The 19,421-nt window shown below is 44.9% G+C and overlaps 3 protein-coding genes and 10 non-coding genes across 13 annotated transcripts; 11 read left to right on the forward strand and 2 right to left on the reverse strand.

The window, feature by feature from the left end:
• Nucleotides 1-133: 133 nt before the first annotated feature.
• LOC146646286 (U4 spliceosomal RNA) lies at nucleotides 134-273 on the forward strand. Its single transcript, XR_014908961.1, has one exon. It is a non-coding gene; the product is annotated as a U4 spliceosomal RNA (small nuclear RNA).
• Nucleotides 274-622: 349 nt separating this feature from the next.
• LOC146646287 (U4 spliceosomal RNA) lies at nucleotides 623-760 on the forward strand. The gene has a single exon (XR_014908977.1). It is a non-coding gene; the product is annotated as a U4 spliceosomal RNA (small nuclear RNA).
• Nucleotides 761-1,156: 396 nt separating this feature from the next.
• On the forward strand, nucleotides 1,157-1,296 carry LOC146646288 (U4 spliceosomal RNA). The gene has a single exon (XR_014908962.1). It is a non-coding gene; the product is annotated as a U4 spliceosomal RNA (small nuclear RNA).
• Nucleotides 1,297-1,690: 394 nt separating this feature from the next.
• LOC146646289 (U4 spliceosomal RNA) lies at nucleotides 1,691-1,830 on the forward strand. Its single transcript, XR_014908963.1, has one exon. It is a non-coding gene; the product is annotated as a U4 spliceosomal RNA (small nuclear RNA).
• A 349-nt stretch (nucleotides 1,831-2,179) lies between these two features.
• LOC146646290 (U4 spliceosomal RNA) lies at nucleotides 2,180-2,317 on the forward strand. The gene has a single exon (XR_014908947.1). It is a non-coding gene; the product is annotated as a U4 spliceosomal RNA (small nuclear RNA).
• A 395-nt stretch (nucleotides 2,318-2,712) lies between these two features.
• LOC146646291 (U4 spliceosomal RNA) lies at nucleotides 2,713-2,852 on the forward strand. Its single transcript, XR_014908964.1, has one exon. It is a non-coding gene; the product is annotated as a U4 spliceosomal RNA (small nuclear RNA).
• A 349-nt stretch (nucleotides 2,853-3,201) lies between these two features.
• On the forward strand, nucleotides 3,202-3,339 carry LOC146646292 (U4 spliceosomal RNA). Its single transcript, XR_014908949.1, has one exon. It is a non-coding gene; the product is annotated as a U4 spliceosomal RNA (small nuclear RNA).
• Nucleotides 3,340-3,734: 395 nt separating this feature from the next.
• LOC146646293 (U4 spliceosomal RNA) lies at nucleotides 3,735-3,874 on the forward strand. Its single transcript, XR_014908965.1, has one exon. It is a non-coding gene; the product is annotated as a U4 spliceosomal RNA (small nuclear RNA).
• A 185-nt stretch (nucleotides 3,875-4,059) lies between these two features.
• Nucleotides 4,060-4,197, forward strand: LOC146646294 (U4 spliceosomal RNA). Its single transcript, XR_014908948.1, has one exon. It is a non-coding gene; the product is annotated as a U4 spliceosomal RNA (small nuclear RNA).
• A 349-nt stretch (nucleotides 4,198-4,546) lies between these two features.
• On the forward strand, nucleotides 4,547-4,686 carry LOC146646295 (U4 spliceosomal RNA). Its single transcript, XR_014908966.1, has one exon. It is a non-coding gene; the product is annotated as a U4 spliceosomal RNA (small nuclear RNA).
• Nucleotides 4,687-5,925: 1,239 nt separating this feature from the next.
• LOC146646296 (nucleic acid dioxygenase ALKBH1-like) lies at nucleotides 5,926-12,077 on the reverse strand. Its single transcript, XM_085392130.1, has 6 exons — nucleotides 11,759-12,077; nucleotides 10,347-10,455; nucleotides 9,701-9,863; nucleotides 8,672-8,762; nucleotides 8,346-8,539; nucleotides 5,926-8,268 (listed from the first exon to the last, which is right to left on the reverse strand). Exons 1-6 carry the CDS (start codon nucleotides 11,894-11,896, stop codon nucleotides 7,827-7,829), a joined length of 1,137 nt encoding a protein of 378 aa, XP_085248256.1. The 5' UTR covers nucleotides 11,897-12,077; the 3' UTR covers nucleotides 5,926-7,826.
• Nucleotides 12,078-12,319: 242 nt separating this feature from the next.
• On the forward strand, nucleotides 12,320-14,439 carry slirp (SRA stem-loop interacting RNA binding protein). Its single transcript, XM_085392131.1, has 4 exons — nucleotides 12,320-12,422; nucleotides 13,492-13,550; nucleotides 13,792-13,899; nucleotides 14,152-14,439. Exons 1-4 carry the CDS (start codon nucleotides 12,359-12,361, stop codon nucleotides 14,218-14,220), a joined length of 300 nt encoding a protein of 99 aa, XP_085248257.1. The 5' UTR covers nucleotides 12,320-12,358; the 3' UTR covers nucleotides 14,221-14,439.
• Nucleotides 14,440-14,978: 539 nt separating this feature from the next.
• On the reverse strand, nucleotides 14,979-17,282 carry LOC146646298 (mitochondrial import inner membrane translocase subunit Tim9). Its single transcript, XM_085392133.1, has 4 exons — nucleotides 17,059-17,282; nucleotides 16,771-16,819; nucleotides 15,519-15,614; nucleotides 14,979-15,434 (listed from the first exon to the last, which is right to left on the reverse strand). The coding sequence occupies exons 2-4, from the start codon at nucleotides 16,807-16,809 to the stop codon at nucleotides 15,300-15,302; spliced, it is 270 nt and encodes an 89-aa protein (XP_085248259.1). The 5' UTR covers nucleotides 16,810-16,819; nucleotides 17,059-17,282; the 3' UTR covers nucleotides 14,979-15,299.
• Nucleotides 17,283-19,421: the final 2,139 nt, after the last annotated feature.

A 19,421-nucleotide genomic window follows, 5' to 3' on the forward strand; every position in this document is an offset into this window, starting at 1 on the left:
TATCCGTTGCTTTTGTTGAGGGAAGGTGTCTGGTATTATCAAACCCAATCAGTTCTTGCATCACCCAACATTTGACAGCACTGTGATGCGAGTGTTGATTCATACCCACCTGAAAAGCTGAAACTCAATGGTCATTCTTGTGCAGAGGCAATTTCATAGTCTATGAAGTTCTACTGAGACGTGATTATTGCTGGTTGAAAACTTTAACCAATTCCCGCCTTGATGACTTGAAACACAGTCAGCTATGGCAATTTTTGCTGGTCTCTCAGGAGACTTTGTCATTTGTTTCAATGTTAATTTCTGGCGTTTTCAATTTACGATGTCTATCCGTCATCCTTATTGAGGGAAGTTGTCAGGTATTAGGAGATCTTGACAAAATTAACACAAGATGGGATTAAAGTCCTTCTTCGAGTGAAGCAAAGTATTGACCCTTTGCTCTTGGTCAATGCATACAATTAACTGAACCAATAAATGGGCGGGATTTCCAAATGATCAACCAATCACGTGAGTAATCCCCCAATTCAAACCCAGTTAGTTCCTGCATCACCCAACTTTTGAAAGTGCACCATCAGTGATGTGAGTGTTGATTCATACCCACCTGAAAAGCTGAAACTCACTGGTTATTCTTGTGCAGAGGCAATTTCATAGTCTATGAAGTTCTACTGAGACGTGATTATTGCTGGTTGAAAACTTTAACCAATTCCCGCCTTGATGACTTGAAACAGTCAGCTATGGCAATTTTTGCTGGTCTCTCAGGAGACTTTGTAATTTGTTTCAATGTTAATTTCTGGCGTCTTCAATTTCCTATTTCTATCCGTTGCTTTTGTTGAGGGGAAGGTGTCTGGTATTATCAAACCCAATCAGTTCTTGCATCATTTAACATTTGACAGCACTGTGATGCGTCTTGATGACTCGCCTTGATGACTTGAAACACAGTCAGCTATGGCAATTTTTGCTGGTCTCTCAGGAGACTTTGTAATTTGTTTCAATGTTAATTTCTGGCGTTTTCAATTTCCTATTTCTATCCGTTGCTTTTGTTGAGGGGAAGGTGTCTGGTATTATCAAACCCAATCAGTTCTTGCATCACCCAACATTTGACAGCACTGTGATGCGAGTGTTGATTCATACCCACCTGAAAAGCTGAAACTCAATGGTCATTCTTGTGCAGAGGCAATTTCATAGTCTATGAAGTTCTACTGAGACGTGATTATTGCTGGTTGAAAACTTTAACCAATTCCCGCCTTGATGACTTGAAACACAGTCAGCTATGGCAATTTTTGCTGGTCTCTCAGGAGACTTTGTCATTTGTTTCAATGTTAATTTCTGGCGTTTTCAATTTCCTATTTCTATCCGTTGCTTTTGTTGAGGGAAGGTGTCTGGTATTATCAAACCCAATCAGTTCTTGCATCATTTAACATTTGACAGCACTGTGATGCGCCTTGATGACTCGCCTTGATGACTTGAAACACAGTCAGCTATGGCAATTTTTGCTGGTCTCTCAGGAGACTTTGTAATTTGTTTCAATGTTAATTTCTGGCGTTTTCAATTTCCTATTTCTATCCGTTGCTTTTGTTGAGGGAAGGTGTCTGGTATTATCAAACCCAATCAGTTCTTGCATCACCCAACATTTGACAGCACTGTGATGCGAGTGTTGATTCATACCCACCTGAAAAGCTGAAACTCAATGGTCATTCTTGTGCAGAGGCAATTTCATAGTCTATGAAGTTCTACTGAGACGTGATTATTGCTGGTTGAAAACTTTAACCAATTCCCGCCTTGATGACTTGAAACACAGTCAGCTATGGCAATTTTTGCTGGTCTCTCAGGAGACTTTGTCATTTGTTTCAATGTTAATTTCTGGCGTTTTCAATTTACGATGTCTATCCGTCATCCTTATTGAGGGAAGTTGTCAGGTATTAGGAGATCTTGACAAAATTAACACAAGATGGGATTAAAGTCCTTCTTCGAGTGAAGCAAAGTATTGACCCTTTGCTCTTGGTCAATGCATACAATTAACTGAACCAATAAATGGGCGGGATTTCCAAATGATCAACCAATCACGTGAGTAATCCCCCAATTCAAACCCAGTTAGTTCCTGCATCACCCAACTTTTGAAAGTGCACCATCAGTGATGTGAGTGTTGATTCATACCCACCTGAAAAGCTGAAACTCACTGGTTATTCTTGTGCAGAGGCAATTTCATAGTCTATGAAGTTCTACTGAGACGTGATTATTGCTGGTTGAAAACTTTAACCAATTCCCGCCTTGATGACTTGAAACAGTCAGCTATGGCAATTTTTGCTGGTCTCTCAGGAGACTTTGTAATTTGTTTCAATGTTAATTTCTGGCGTCTTCAATTTCCTATTTCTATCCGTTGCTTTTGTTGAGGGGAAGGTGTCTGGTATTATCAAACCCAATCAGTTCTTGCATCATTTAACATTTGACAGCACTGTGATGCGTCTTGATGACTCGCCTTGATGACTTGAAACACAGTCAGCTATGGCAATTTTTGCTGGTCTCTCAGGAGACTTTGTAATTTGTTTCAATGTTAATTTCTGGCGTTTTCAATTTCCTATTTCTATCCGTTGCTTTTGTTGAGGGAAGGTGTCTGGTATTATCAAACCCAATCAGTTCTTGCATCACCCAACATTTGACAGCACTGTGATGCGAGTGTTGATTCATACCCACCTGAAAAGCTGAAACTCAATGGTCATTCTTGTGCAGAGGCAATTTCATAGTCTATGAAGTTCTACTGAGACGTGATTATTGCTGGTTGAAAACTTTAACCAATTCCCGCCTTGATGACTTGAAACACAGTCAGCTATGGCAATTTTTGCTGGTCTCTCAGGAGACTTTGTCATTTGTTTCAATGTTAATTTCTGGCGTTTTCAATTTACGATGTCTATCCGTCATCCTTATTGAGGGAAGTTGTCAGGTATTAGGAGATCTTGACAAAATTAACACAAGATGGGATTAAAGTCCTTCTTCGAGTGAAGCAAAGTATTGACCCTTTGCTCTTGGTCAATGCATACAATTAACTGAACCAATAAATGGGCGGGATTTCCAAATGATCAACCAATCACGTGAGTAATCCCCCAATTCAAACCCAGTTAGTTCCTGCATCACCCAACATTTGAAAGTGCACCATCAGTGATGTGAGTGTTGATTCATACCCACCTGAAAAGCTGAAACTCACTGGTTATTCTTATGCAGAGGCAATTTCATAGTCTATGAAGTTCTACTGAGACGTGATTATTGCTGGTTGAAAACTTTAACCAATTCCCGCCTTGATGACTTGAAACAGTCAGCTATGGCAATTTTTGCTGGTCTCTCAGGAGACTTTGTAATTTGTTTCAATGTTAATTTCTGGCGTCTTCAATTTCCTATTTCTATCCGTTGCTTTTGTTGAGGGGAAGGTGTCTGGTATTATCAAACCCAATCAGTTCTTGCATCATTTAACATTTGACAGCACTGTGATGCGTCTTGATGACTCGCCTTGATGACTTGAAACACAGTCAGCTATGGCAATTTTTGCTGGTCTCTCAGGAGACTTTGTAATTTGTTTCAATGTTAATTTCTGGCGTTTTCAATTTACTATTTCTATCCGTTGCTTTTGTTGAGGGAAGGTGTCTGGTATTATCAAACCCAATCAGTTCTTGCATCACCCAACATTTGACAGCACTGTGATGCGAGTGTTGATTCATACCCACCTGAAAAGCTGAAACTCAATGGTCATTCTTGTGCAGAGGCAATTTCATAGTCTATGAAGTTCTACTGAGACGTGATTATTGCTGGTTGAAAACTTTAACCAATTCCCGCCTTGATGACTTGAAACACAGTCAGCTATGGCAATTTTTGCTGGTCTCTCAGGAGACTTTGTAATTTGTTTCAATGTTAATTTCTGGCGTCTTCAATTTCCTATTTCTATCCGTTGCTTTTGTTGAGGGGAAGGTGTCTGGTATTATCAAACCCAATCAGTTCTTGCATCACCCAACATTTGACAGCACTGTGATGCGAGTGTTGATTCATACCCACCTGAAAAGCTGAAACTCACTGGTTATTCTTGTGCAGAGGCAATTTCATAGTCTATGAAGTTCTACTGAGACGTGATTATTGCTGGTTGAAAACTTTAACCAATTCCCGCCTTGATGACTTGAAACAGTCAGCTATGGCAATTTTTGCTGGTCTCTCAGGAGACTTTGTCATTTGTTTCAATGTTAATTTCTGGCGTTTTCAATTTACGATGTCTATCCGTCATACTTATTGAGGGAAGTTGTCAGGTATTAGGAGATCTTGACAAAATTAACACAAGATGGGATTAAAGTCCTTCTTCGAGTGAAGCAAAGTATTGACCCTTTGCTCTTGGTCAACGTATACAATTAACTGAACCAATAAATGGGCGGGATTTCCAAATGATCAACCAATCACGTGAGTAATCCCCCAATTCAAACCCAGTTAGTTCCTGCATCACCCAACATTTGAAAGTGCACCATCAGTGATGTGAGTGTTGATTCATACCCAGCTGAAAAGCTGAAACTCACTGGTTATTCTTGTGCAGAGGCAATTTCATAGTCTATGAAGTTCTACTGAGATGTGATTATTGCTGGTTGAAAACTTTAACCAATTCCCGCCTTGATGACTTGAAACACAGTCAGCTATGGCAATTTTTGCTGGTCTCTCAGGAGACTTTGTCATTTGTTTCAATGTTAATTTCTGGCGTTTTCAATTTACGATGTCTATCCGTCATACTTATTGAGGGAAGTTGTCAGGTATTAGGAGTTCTTGGCAACATTAACACAAGATGGGATTCAAATTCTGCATCGGCTAATGCTATCTACCACCTGACTACCGAGGACAGTGACGTCATCAGCGAGAGACCGGTGACCAGCATCGCGGAGCATGATGTCCGAGCGGCACTGAGGAGAGTGAACACAAGGAAAGCGGCGGGGCCAGACGGCATCACCGGCCGTCTGCTGCGCTGCTGTGCTGACCAGCTAGCAGGTGTGTTCACTTACATCTTCAACGAGTCCCTGGCGAAGTCTGTGGTCCCCATATGCTTCAAAAGATCCACCATCATCCCTGTGCCCATGAACAGCAAACCCTCATCCCTGAACGATTACCGGCCAGTTGCACTGACCTCGGTAGTAATGAAGGTGTTTGAGAGGCTGCTGAAGAACATCATCTCCTCCTCCATCCCAGACACCACAGATCCGCTGCAGTTTGCCTACAGATCCAACAGATCCACAGAGGATGCCATCGCCCACGTCCTACACACCACTCTCAGCCATGTGGACAAGAAACAGGGTAACTATGTGCGAATGCTGTTTGTTGATTACAGTTCAGCGTTTAACACAATAGTGCCCTGCAGACTGTTCACAAAGCTCAGGGATCTGGGACTTAACAGCCGTCTGTGTGCATGGGTGTTGGACTTCCTCACTGGCAGAACTCAGGTGGTGAGGGTGGGCAGGTGCTTCTCCAACAGCATCACCATCAACACAGGAGCACCTCAGGGATGTGTCCTCTCGCCACTGCTCTACTCCCACTACACTTCAGACTGTGTGGCCACCCATGGCGCCAACACCATTATGAAGTTTGCTGACGACACAGTGGTGTTGGGTGCCATCTCCAACAACGGTGGTGGACTTCAAAAGGGGTCAGCACAGAGACTACAAGCCCATTATCATCAATGGAGCTCCAGTGGAGAGTGTGCAGTCCTTCAAGTATCTTGGTGTTCACATCTCCTCAGACCTGACATGGGCTGCCCACATTCAGGTCCAGACCAAAAAGCCTAGGCAGCGCCTGTATCACCTACGACAACTGAGGAAGTTCAGGGTCTCTCCAAAGATCCTCAGGATTTTCTATACAGGTGCTGTGGAGAGCATCCTCACACAGAACATCAAATCAAATCAAATCCCTTTTATTGTCACATCACATGTGCAGGTACATTGGTACAGTACATGTGAGTGAAATTCTTGTGTGCGAGCTTCACAAGCAACAGAGTTGTGCAAAATACAATAATGTAAACAAGCAAAATACAAGAATGGCTACATCTGAAACTAATAAATATATGTACAATATATAATAGTATATGCATTTCTGGATGTGTATACTAAATATTTTTCTACGTGTGTGTGTGTGTGTGTGTGTATACACATATTTTACAAATTAAATAGAGTAAACAATAAATAAAATATATAAAAATATACAGAGTTGAGACATGTGCAAAACAGTGGCATTACTGTACAGTATGGAGTGCATAATGTTAAAGTTCCAGTAGTGAAGGTGAGGTGTCTATGACGTGTTCAGCAGTCTGATGGCCTGGTGGAAAAAGCTGTCTCTCAGTCTGCTGGTTCAGGACCGGATGCTGCAGAACCTCCTTCCTGATGGAAGCAGTCTGAACAGTTTATGGCTGGGGTGACTGGAGTCCTTGATGATGACATGACATCGTGGTTTGGGAACAGCTGTGTGAAGGACCAAAAAGCTCTCCAGAGAGTGATCCGTACAGCAGAACGCTGCTGCAGGATTGCTCTCCCCCCGCTTCAGGACACCTACACCAGGAGATGCCGGACTAGAGCAGCGCAGATACTGAAGGACCCGTCCCACAAACTGTTCCAACTTCTGCAATCTGGTAGAAGGTTCCGCATCTTCCGGGCAAGGACAGAGAGACTCAAGAGGAGCTTCTATCCCCAAGCCACCCGTGCCCTAAACACACACACCCGCCCTCTCACATCATCTATAATTGACTGAGACAGGACTCTCTTCCAGACACTAAATCAAGGCACAATGTACATTTCAATTCCTTTAATTTTAAATATGTTTATATTGTCTATCCTGTAAAATAGTCAGATGTCTATTCATATTAATGTACAGAATTCACCTGCTTGCTGCTACTACTGCACATTCACCCAATGTGTGTGTGTGTGTGTGTGTGTGTGTGTGTATATATATATATTTTTTTTTTTTTTTAATTTTTTTCTTTTTAAAGGTGTTTCCAACTATTTACAGCACAATCAGCTGTTCTGCATCATTGTTCTGACACACACAACAAAACTATTGACTACACTACACACTAACTATGGTGCAAATCTCTCACAGTGAGGGTGTTTTTGGTTTTGTTTTTGCTCACAGGCTTTCGAGCGTTTCCTTATAAAACAATGTTTTTACCGTTTCTTCCTGCAGTAAATATAAACAATGATCAACACAATTTAAAAACTGGTATAAAGTCCACACTTTTCCCGTCAGTTGTTCCGTCTGTCCTGCTCACGTCTCCAATGGTTGTACACGTTGTCATTAACGTGTCATAGCCTGTCAACCACATTGGTTAGCTGCGTATATACGAATGTGAATCGCATCATTGGCTGGACTATGGGATACGGTGGCATCGTTCTGATCCCATACGGGAGCAGCCAGTCACTGACTCACACTGCAAAACAGAATTGTTAAAGTTTTAATTTCAATTCAGGTTAGATTTTTTTGTGCGCAACGCAGATGTTCTGTGCGCAGAGACGTGCCAGCAGTGCGCACGTGCGCAGCTTAGAGAGAACATTGCATACATACATAGAGCTCGATCTGGGTACTGGATTATATCTTCTTTCTTCATGACTACTGCTCACTGAATCATGGACTGTATTCACACAATCGTTAAACAATCATTTTAACAGATTAACAGATCCAGATTAGCACCGACTCCTAAGAGTTCATCTTTAGATCGGGTCTCGTCCCGTCTCTGGCAGCATCTACACACTGACCCACATAAATCCTTTAACAAATAAACCCAGTAACCAAGCAGAAGCCGTCCTTCATGGAGGCCCGTGCTGTAAGTGCCCTCAGTGAGTCTCTGCAGCATAAGGAGAGTCACTGCTGCTCCTCTTCCTCTTTCCGCTCTCTCCATCATCGTATCCGTCCGTCTGTCCAGTGTCCGTGGTTTGGTGAGAACGGGGAGTTTCTGGAAATTTCTGTCCAGGTGCCAGCACCTGTCTGACAGTCACATTCACTCTGGAGCTCTGGATGTACCTGGAGCAGACAGCCCATTCCTCCTTGGACACCGGCTCCACCACGGAGCCTTCCTGTGGTGGGGGGGTCTGGATGCTTCCCCCCGTCTCTAATGCCAGACGCCCCGGAGGTGCGGGGAGGATTCGTGGGACTGCGTGGTACAGAAGGCGGCTGGGCCCTGACATCACCATCACGTCCCCACTGTTCATGAGCATGGCTGTGGGGGGGTCCTGTCTGTGGGGGCCGCCCAGGAGAAAGATGGCTGACTGACCAAAACTGTAAAGACAACACGGAAAAACAGGGAATTCAAACATGTCCTTCACATAACGACGGTGAAAAAACAAGCGTCCCACCTAAACGACAGCAGCGGTCGAGTGTGGTCCAGCTCCGACTCGTCCACGTGGATTCCCAGAGAAGAGTCTGATCGGTAATAGTTGAGGATTCCCGCTTCCGAGATAAAGCCAGGGAAGCCGCAGGCAGCTGTCACGTGAGCGGAGAGGAGGTGGAGGTCACGTGGGAAAGGAGTGTGACTGCTGGGAGAGTACGTCTGCAAACAGGAGGGGAGGAGTGAGATGAAGAGAAAGGGCGCCACAACAGACCGTGGCAAACGTTTGCTCTAAAACCGTCCCCGCCTGTGCTGCTGGAGGAGCAGCAGCGAAGAGGTGAAGCAGATGCTCACCTTTGTGTCCCAGTTGTAATGATAGCCCAGTGTGACCCAGCGCAGCCGCTCCAGGAGAGTCCGCGCTTCTCGTTTTCCAGCCGGAGAAGATCTGCGGATCAAAGTTTTACATATTGTGTTATTTCTTAAATCTGTAGATCTGGAACACATTGCATTGTTAAATAGTCTGGTCTGTTACTGTACTGGAGCAACTGTAACCCACATAATTTCGTTAGGGATCAGTAAAGTATGCTGATTCTGAAATAGGTTAAAGAGGAAGACGAGGGCACACAGTTTGTTCAAAGATCTGACAGCAGCTGAGCTCCCCAAACCTGCAAACAACAGCAGACTTTAAAACAGCGCCACCTGGTGGCACTGAATTCATTAGACACTGCAGCAGTCGAGCACCAAGGATTTTCAGTAATTAAACACTTGAGTTGCTTTTTCTTGCATAAAATAGGAAACACAGGCTCCGAGGTTTTGTTTGCACTCTCATAAACACTAACCCTTCCTCACTTTTTCACTTCACTCTCAGCTTTCACAGCAGAAGGTCACAAAAAGCAGCTGCTTGACACCAACGATGGCAATACGAACATCAGGTTAAAGAAACAATCTGCGCTCCTGTCAACATCAGCGGAACATCAGGTGAATGTCAGAGGAACATTTGGGAAAAATCTGAGGAACATTGGAGAAATGTCTGAGGAACGTTCGAGGAACATTGGGGGAAGATCAGAGGAATGTTAGAGGAATGTTGGGGGAGAAAAAACGGCATTTTAAACGGGGTCATTTGCATAATTTGAGGATTTGGAAGAAGCGAAACGGTTTGAAAATCAGCTGTAAACTCAGAGCTCTGATGGTCTTTAGCCATGCTCAGACCGCCACCTCCAAACACGCACACATGACCAGGCGCAGATACACCTGAGCAGCTGGTGGCTGTGGTGGTGTCGCAGTGACCCCTGCTGGTAGTAGACTGTTTACCTTCATCGGGAGGTCGAGCTCCTCCTGCTGTGACCTGTGCAGCACGTACCTGTACACACCTGTGAGTCTCACCTCAGGCTGTGCACACTCTGTCCCCAGATGTCCTGAGTCTCTAAGGGGGACATGTGCATGTCCAGGTTGCAGATGTTTGGTTTCTGAGGGTAAATCTTCAGACACTGTCGGAGCCAGAACGGCTGCGTGCCGCGCAGGAACGGATCGGAGATGAAGATGAACCCTGGACGAGGAAGAGTACAGAATCATCATCATCATCATCATCCTCGTGTACCCAGAGCACTAAACTCGGTCCAGTTCATGGGCCATCTTCAGATGAAGCAGGTAACAAAGACATAAAGCAGCTCGTGTGTTCAGCAGCAGGCCACAGCAGAGTGAATGCAGAGCATCGTCTTCATCCAGCGAGTCCTCGCTGGATGAAGACGATGCTGACATTACGTTCCCAGTGGACAGCCAATCAGAACTGTCCATTACAGTCGAGACCATTCTACTGAGCTAGACTAAAAACACTTCAGTTCCTGAAACATGGAAAAATGAGACCAACTCTCAGTAACCTGCCTCAGAGCCGGCTTCTCCCTACGCTTTACCTCACAGTACGAGGCGCCGCAAGGCAACTGTCGCTGTTATTTGGTTCTTTACAGCCGGACTGAATTGAACCAGACCGCACGCATCCAAACTTTATTTAAACTCTGACGTGAGCGTGTACCTGGGTGTCCTCGCAGGCCGAAGGCTCGCCACTCTCTGACGGGCTGTAATCCGACTCTAGTGGCTTCCACATCGCTCACCGCGGCGGTGTCGAGGTTAACTGGAACAATCTACACACACACACACAGTGTTGGGGAGTAACGGAATACATGTTACGTATTTAAAATACAAAATATGAGTAACTGTATTCCGTTACAGTTACCGTTTAAAAAGGTGGTATTCAGAGTACAGTTACTTTGTTGAAATAAATGGATTACACTGCGGTACTTTCCTGTTTCATTTTGTCGCGGGTCAGGACTGTTTGGGTTTTGTTTGACAGCTACGTTCTGTTGTTCCAGGCGGCAGCGTTACGGTTGCCATGGTTACAGGGCGACGCTCTCTCTCTGCGACTGTGTGTTTCCTGGGTGAGAGAGCGCCTTTTCGTTGTTGTTGTTGTTGTTGTTGTGCTAAGCTAACAGGCAGAATGCTACAAGCATAGCTCTAAAGAATGTAGCATCATGGGCAGTGTAGTCCGTGCTGCAGGGAGAATGGACTGCCATACACGTTATGGGTCTGTGAGCGCGAGGAGGGAGAAAAAGGGGAGTGGAAAGGTACGAGTTGTCATCGAGGAAAAACAGGAGCTGGAAGCATGTAAATATAATAATAACCACTTCAGCCAAGAAGAGTGCCTGACGACCCCAGTTGTAAGTAAGCTATTAAGACTCGACTGTACACCGTGTTCGTGTTTTCCTCCGAAAACAATAAGTTCCGTTGGAGCAGTCTTTCAACGCCTCTCTCTGTCTCTCGCAAGAAAAGTTGACCCACACAACAAAGTAGAGCTAGTTTTCGGCTACGAGCCGACAGGGACCCCACCGTATTAGTCAGAGGTCCCTTTACTACAGTTCGGAGTCGCGGACCTTCAGTAATAGTAATAAATCACACAGCAATAGTACATTCACGTTGTTGTAAAAAGCATGATAATATATTAAGTAATCCAAAGTATTCAGAATACGTTACTGTCATTGAGTAACGTAACGGAATACGTTACAGAATACATTTTGGGGCATGTATTCTGTATTCTGTAATGGAATACATTTTAAAAGTAACCTTCCCAACACTGCACACACATCATTAGCAGACGTCAGGGTTGTAAAATCATTTTCGCTCAGGTGCTGTCTGCACCTGTTCTTCAGCAGACCTGAACCAGTCCACCTTCAAACTTCCCTCTGTGACACACAGTCATCGGTATGATCGATGAAATAATCGATCCAGGTGAGTTTGATCAGAAATGAAAGTGGACAGATGAGGGCAGGTGGAGGTAACCTGTGGAACTGTTCACTTTGTTGGTCAGAGAAGTCAAACTTCAAACTGACCCATGAAGAAGAACAAGGAGAAAGATGGCTGCTAGACGCCGGGAGCGCGCTTTGCTCTCACCTGTTCACCGGGCGCACACCTGGAAAAGTCGATGACGTCGCTAAGGTCCGGCGGGGGGTTCCTTCTCCTGTAAAACTTGAATATCTTCCGAAACGAATCCTCTCCACCCTCCACCATGGAGGCTGCCATCTTAGCCATGACGTCACTGTCTTGCACGCCCTGCTCCGGAAGTAAAAACTAACAAAAATGAAAGAACAAAACAAACAAACAAACAAACAAACAGATATTTAAACAGTTAACAGCGCGAGCGGGGAGAGACAAACTGTAACATGTTTCAATGTCACTGTGCACGCGGGTCACGGTGCTCAATCACGTGATCGAAGCTGCATTTACTGAACCTCGGAAATCATTTTTTCTTAAAAATGATTTTATTCAGAGCCTTGATCAGGAATAAGAAATAGATTACAAATAAAATGCAGACACGTCGAAATATTGGTTAAAAGGATTTGAGAGAAAAACGGAAGAACAACCAACTCTGAAAAATAAATTTGTTCAAAGTTAGGCTTGAAAGAATTCACATATTTAAACTCCTGCACCCACCAATCAGACGCTACCCAGGGCCCTGAACGCACAATTACGTCACAGGTCAGAGGGAGCAACATGGCGGCGTCCAAGAAAGTGTTCGAGGTGTTCGTGTCCAAAGTGCCGTGGACTGTGGCCACCAGTGAGTCTGCTCATTATCAATCAGTCAGGTTTGATTTTAGTGACGACATGTGACGTGTGCAGCCGATCACGCGTGTCGATTATCGTCAGGTAGATTAGCACGCGAAGAAGGGAAGAATTTAACGTGCACTAAGGTGTCCGGTAGGTCAGTCACGTGTCTGCAGCTTACCGGTGTTTTACCTGAGGCAGTTCACGTTAAAAGACTGCCCTTAATACAGGCCACGCTGATGACGTCAGAGCAGTTTTGCTTGAGTCACAGTTGAGTGATCCTCTGACTGATCCTGAGCTTCCGTCCACACTCTGAAGCACGAATAGAATAGAATATGCGTTTATTGTAACTGTGGGTGCTCCACCGCTGTGCAGGAATAAAATATAAAAAGTAGACAACAGGAATAAATAAGGAGGAATATGTAGAGAAACAACAGGAAGGCCCACAGTGGAGAGCAAAGTGCTCCGAGGTAGAAAAGACTTGGTGTGAACAGTCTGTGTGTGAGTGACCTGAATGAGGAGAGCACGCTCTCAACTGAGGAGCAGTAGAAGGCCAGCAGCAGGTCCAGGTTCTTCTTCCTCAGGACACCAAGGACGTGCTGCCACTGCTGGGCCTCCTTTACCACGGCGATGGTGTTGTAGGTCGGAGGTGAGATCAGGGGAGATGTAGGTGTCCAGAAACCTGAAGGTGGAAACAGATTCTACCCGTTCTCTGTTTATAATGAGGGGGGAAGTGGACCTGTCTGTGCCTCCTGAGGTCCATTATAAGTTCTTTGGTTTTAAGGATGTTCAGCTTCAGGTTATTCTCTGGATCCCAGGATCAGGGAATCTGAAGGTGGTCCAGTTTGGTGTTGAGCATCCTCATGGAGCTCTTCCTGTTCTCCAGATAGCTCAGCGCTGTGTGAAGGGTGATGGCATCCTCCGTGGGGTCGAGGGAGGGGCTGGACAGGCTGTGATGTGTGAGACACTACCCACTCGAAGCACTAGATGACGGCAGATGTGAGGGGATGTGAGAGGAAGCAGGACAGGTGAGGTGCAGACACTCAGGTGTTCGGACTGACGTGTTCCTGTGTGTGTTTCAGAGGAGATGAAGGAGTACTTCGGGCAGTTTGGAGCCGTGAAGAAGTGCCTGCTGCCGTTTGTAAGTAATCATCACTGACATCACTCAGTGTCACACAGTCACATGACCCGACAGGAAGTGATCACCTGTAGCCTCACAGCCACACACATGCCTCAATTCAGCTCTGCATGTTTTTAGTGTGTCAGCACTGCCTGAGATGACGATGTGAGCAGCAGGTGGTGGCAGTGAGTGTGTATGTGTCTGCGTCTGTGTGTGTGCGTGCGCGCGCCTGCACGTCAGTGACGTCTCTGTGTGTCCTCAGGATAAAGAAACGGGCTTCCACAGAGGCTTCTGCTGGATCGGCTTCTCCTCCGAGGAAGGACTCAACAACGCTCTGCAGAAGGACCCGCATGTGCTCGAGGGCGCCAAGGTAAGACCAATGTCACCAAAGCAAGGGCTTCTGGGTAATGGAGTCGCTGTGGTCTCTTTGAAGCAGCAGTGGTCAAGTCAGAAAACCTCTGTGCTCCTCCGATCATCTGGATTAAACCAGATCACTTTTATGATGTCATCTTCTGCACGTTTGCAGAAGTTTTGCCTCTGATCGCTCAGTGTCCCCGCCCTCACAGACGGCGGCTGTGGCGCTGAAGGTGTGAGATGTTCTGACTGTTTGGTGTGTTTCCAGCTGCAGGTTCAGAGGAACAGACGCCCGTTCGCAGGACAGAAGTCGGACAAAGACGCCGAGTACGACTGATGCGCCGAGGATGCGCTGCTCTTCTTCTCTCTGTGCTCCGGCTGCCTGCTCGGGCCGGCTTCACACTTACCGTTTGATCGTCGTCACTGAATTGGTGACCGAGCCGTCAGTCATCTTGTTATTTATTGTCAGCCGCCGTGCTGGACTTCCTGTTGCAATGTGAAACCGTTCATGCCGAGCTGTACAGAAAAAAGCCAATAAAGACCAAACTAAACTCCATTTGCCTCATGGTTCTATTGTCAGGAAAGACTTCCTCCTTCACTTTGGGAACAAAATGAAGGAAAAACTTTGAACAGACTTCTTTTAAAATAACAAAGCAGAGGAAGTCCACACAAAAATGTAAAACGACAAAGATTTTAGTTTTTACTTTTCAATAAAAACCAAACTGAATAGAAACACGTCCATCCTGATGAAACCGCACTTGTCTTTAAAGCAGTTTGCTCCACACTGAGCGAACATCACAATCCAAACACTCAAAATAAAAGACCTGCATTCAGAATCTGACCTCATCATTCTGAGTTTGATTGTATTTGGTAATGATCTGAATCATGATGCAAGACACAGTACATTTCATGTTAAATGCAGGCAAAACACTTTAAAAGTAACTGAGTAACTGTTACTTTTTGCATGTTGTTAAAAATACAGTAAACAAAAAGAAAATGAACGTTTCTCAGGACTGTGTGATCTGCAGCAGAGCCAGAGTGAGGCCGGATGCAGTAAAGCACTTCCTAACAGGGATGAAAACATCCACACATTCCTGATGTCGGATTATTTTTATTTCCACACATGAAAAATGAAGTCAGCTCATCATCACCACCACCACATCGGTCGGTCGTTGTGTTCAATAAAAAGACAAATGTGCACATTAAATGAATATTCTGCATGTTAATAAAGAATCTGAAACTACATTTCCCATGATGCACAGAACAGCCGACTAACCCTGCAGATAGAATCTGAAGGGGCGGAGCTTCAGGTCAGAAACTACAACAAAACGTCCTCACGCGCAGCTTCAGAGTCTGTTTTTACAGCGCCGGAGGATCTGCTGGACCAGCACGGCCCGGCCTGGCCCAAGTTCAGGGTCAGCGCGGCTGTCCCAGCAGGCCAGCTTTAGCCGCCAGAGCCTCGTTCTGCTGGATGTGATACTCCTGGAAACGCATGGAGATCCTCTGAGTCATCTTCAGGTACTTCTGCAGGCACGACTCGGAGCAGCTCGACTGAAACACAAACAGCTGTGAGGATTTTATCCAGATGTTCCTTCACTCACATGTTTCCGTCATCCAATCATCTTTTTTTTTTACCTCCTCGGGCTTCACGTCTCTTGTGGTGAAGTCTCGGACGCAGTCCATGAAGCAGTTCTCCGTCACCTTGTTGTACGTCCCCAGAAACTCCTTAAACTGAACACAGGAAACAGACACAGCTCAGAAAACGGCTGCAGAGCAGCAACTCAGCAAAACAATCTGAGAGACGACCGAGAAGGATCCGAGGTTCAGGTCTGGGAAGAAATTTCCTCAAACAGGTTTTAACCTCCGTCCTCTCGCTGCTTCAGGCACGCTCAGTTTTACTGATGCAGTCAACAGTTTTGGTTTTCTTCAAAGTGCTCCAAGACTGTGAAGCTGCTCTAAAGAGCCAAGGTGGGAGCTCAAATGTATTAACTCAGACCTGCGTGTGCGACAGAGGCTTCCTGCTGCAGGTTAAAACGATCAGAGCGATGCCACTGGATCAAAGCTGTGACTTTTAGTTTAAAGAACTTTTCTCATTAATGTATGAATTCAAATGTTTCTTCCGCTGAAAACGTCCAGGTCAACCGACGGGGCGACTTTTGGGATTATGATGTCATAATAAAAAAACTTTCAGATAAATTCCTTTTGTTTTTTTCAGTCTTTTTTAATTGTTTAAATACTCAAATGTTTGTCATGCTTTCCTCAGACTCTGCTGTTTTTACGTTTATTTACTTTTTAAACCATTTCCTGTATCACTTGATTTTGTACGAAGTTAACTTCTTAAACTTTATCTTTTGACCTAAAATGTTTTTCTTACTTTTTCCATATCTAAATTGTGATTCGGTTGTATTTTCTTGCTTTATACTAATCTTATTATTTCAAATTAAAATATATAATATGCAGAGCTCTAGACTAACTCTTTGCCACGGTTGCACTGGTGCGCCTAAATGTTTTTCTTAGGCGCACCCAAATTTTTCAACCGCATCGCTTAACACTGCAGTTTTACATGTGCACTTTCTGTTGCACATAGATATACATCTATATCTATATCTCCACACATTCTCACTCCAGTATTGGTCCCAATAAGCTGCCACAGTGTTCTGGCATTGACGGTATTTGAGTTTTTTTTTTGATTGATTCTATTTTTATCTATTTATTTTTACCTACGGTTCTGTCGCTCTCTCCTGTTTTGTCCCTCACAGGCCTCCTTGCTGTATAGTTCAGTGCGGGCTTTCTATGGACCCTGGAGGCCACAGTAACCGGACTTTGTGCCTCTGAATTCTGAGCCTCTTTTCTCAGAGTCGACATGAAAACTCTTGGGGTCACTTACCTGTTTGATCTGGTCGGACTCGGACACCTGGACCGCCATGATTCGGACTCTGTGGGAGGGGAAACAGGGCGACAATTAGCAGTAATGCTAACATACCAGACTCCATTCATAAATCCTCCATTTTTAGCGCACTTCGTGGTCCGCCTCTTTTAAAGCTCCTCCGGCGCTCACGTGTTATTCTTTCAATGTGACCTTACAGGTGTACCGTTCAGCTTAGGTTGGCTGGTTTAGTAACGCTTCAGATAGCAGAGGTTACCCGGGATTTAGTGACATGATGAACAAACCTACCTGATAAAACAGCACTTTAAACGGACTGCTGCTGCTAACGGCTAGCCCGGTTAGCGCCTTGTTCCCGCCCTCTGATGAGGGTCCCTCTGTTCTCCTGGGGATGTTCTTCTTCAGCCTCCCGAGCAGCAGCGCTCAGTTTCCCTTTACAGCAGCAGGAGGACAGTTTTTCACCAGAGCTCCGAGCTGCCTGAGGGGAACCTCCGAGTGACGGACTGAAGGACGCATGCGCACAGAGCAGCAGATTCTCTCCGATATTTTTGCGATTTTTCATGTAAATTAAAAAAATAAACACGTTCAACATGAGGCTAAAACTAAGCTTAATATTCAGTTATTAAAATCAATAATTTTATTAAACTCAAAACACGAATAAAAATTTATATTTGAGAGAAAAATGTGACGAATGTTCAGGTGAGGAGAACGAGCGCAGCAACAAAAGGTTCCTGCTGGATGGTTCCTACCTGCCTTTAAACATGCAGTATGGAAGCCTGAAGTACTCATTATTTATAAAAAGGTAATATTATAGGAAAAGAATCTAAGAAAAATTCTTATTTTTAAATATTTCATCATAATAACATTTTTAATGTTCTGAAAAAAACAAATTTCATACATGTGGGACTAATAATGGTTTATCTGAAAAGTTCACATTTCTTCATAATTTATTGCAAAACTTTATTTATAATTACTGCGAATCTGGGAAATGAGCGACCAGAGCTGTTTCTTTAAGTCTACACCTGACAGAGGTCTTTCATTTCCTACATCAGCATTGTGTTATCATATAGAAAAACAGCGCTTTTCTCTCAGATTAAATTATTTGAGGGATTAAATGTGCAGTTAAAGCTCTTCACACTGACAAGATGTGACGTTTACCGTCCCTGACGCTCTCAGACGAGTGCTGTTATGAATGAAGCGAGCGAGCCAAACAGCAGTTACAGAATAATCAGGATTATTTTTATTAATTCATCTTCAGGTTCAATAATATTACAGAAAAACATCCTCTTCATCATATTTATACAGTAGTAGTAGAATGCTGTGTCATTGCTTCATTACAAGTGCTGGTCATAGTTTATAGTGTGTGCAGTGTGACACTGAGTTCAGCCCAGTGTTACGAATCACTCGGTACAAAGGCAGTTTCTCAACAACCTGCTTCTGCTCGCTCTGATGGATCTATCTGGGTTTGATTGGTCCTCCTTGGGCAGGCGGCAGGACGCGCGCTGATGCTGCGTTTGTGTCGTAAGTGAGCTGCCGTAAACGCGAGCTGCCGAACGGCAAGCATTATTTACTATTTTAGGAATTTCTTTGAACGAACAGCCAAACATCATCACACCATTCCCATGTGACACGGACGCAGCACGAGCCACTCATATATGCTGTATATATACGGTGCATTTGAGGTAACTGGGAAGTTTCTGGAAACCAAGCCAGAGGACTTAAAGATAGTGTTGGCACCAGAGCATCAGCGTCACGTTTAGTCAGATCAGAAGCCCCGCCCAGGTGCTGCACCACACTCTAACGCCTGGAATCACACCTGCCCAAAGAGGAAAGACACGCCCCCTTTTTTATGGGCATGCAGGTGTGACAAGAAGGGGGGGGAATTCAGGACAACGAGCCACGCTGCATTCAGGACGCCGTGTCGGTACTGTTAAAATCAGACAGAGCAGTTACTCCAGTATGACCTGAATGCAGCGCCTGACCTTTGACCTGTGGGTTTGGTTGATCATATTTAACTCAGGTTTTTCACTGACGTGGTGCCGGCTCTTGGTTGGTTTTGAGAGTGGAGGTGAAGAGCCTCACAGGAAGAAGTTACAGAGCTGGTTCTGCCTGGGTTCTCTCCCAGAACAGGCTGAGAACCAAGCACCGCTGTGAGCTGCCTCGGCCAATCAGTGGTAACCTCTCTGAGTCCAACTGTGGGCTACAATGTTTGGGAAACCGTCATTTCAGTGCAAAGTCAATAACCTGCTTCTAGATTTAGCAGCAGTACCACACCAGTGGAAAAGAAGTCCCAACACAAACGCAGTACCAGAACATTAGGTAGCACGAGCCGGGGTAACGTCTGTAGTAAGAAGAGAAATTTCGTGCAGTTCCCACTCCCACCATTGATCCACGAATCCAACCACGGGACAACCCAGAAAGGACCGGGGTCTGGGTGAGGCAGCGGCACTGAGTTGTTGGAAAAAGGTCGTAACAGGATGAGTTGTCCACCTGATTTCCAAAGCAGAGCTGTTGGTGTGGATGCAGCAAACCAGACTCTGTCTCACAGGCCGGAATGCCAAGCATCAGAAACGGGCGCTTTGGGACCGCTGATTTTGAGGTGCCAGTGGTTTTGTGGCACTTTTTATTGGTTAAGATCTGATGAAGTAGCACCC

Source organism: Rhamphochromis longiceps, linkage group LG19 (genome assembly GCF_057381845.1).
Source record: "Rhamphochromis longiceps isolate RC_006_pf linkage group LG19, R_longiceps_female_GT1.1, whole genome shotgun sequence".
NCBI classification, from domain to species: domain Eukaryota; kingdom Metazoa; phylum Chordata; class Actinopteri; order Cichliformes; family Cichlidae; genus Rhamphochromis; species Rhamphochromis longiceps.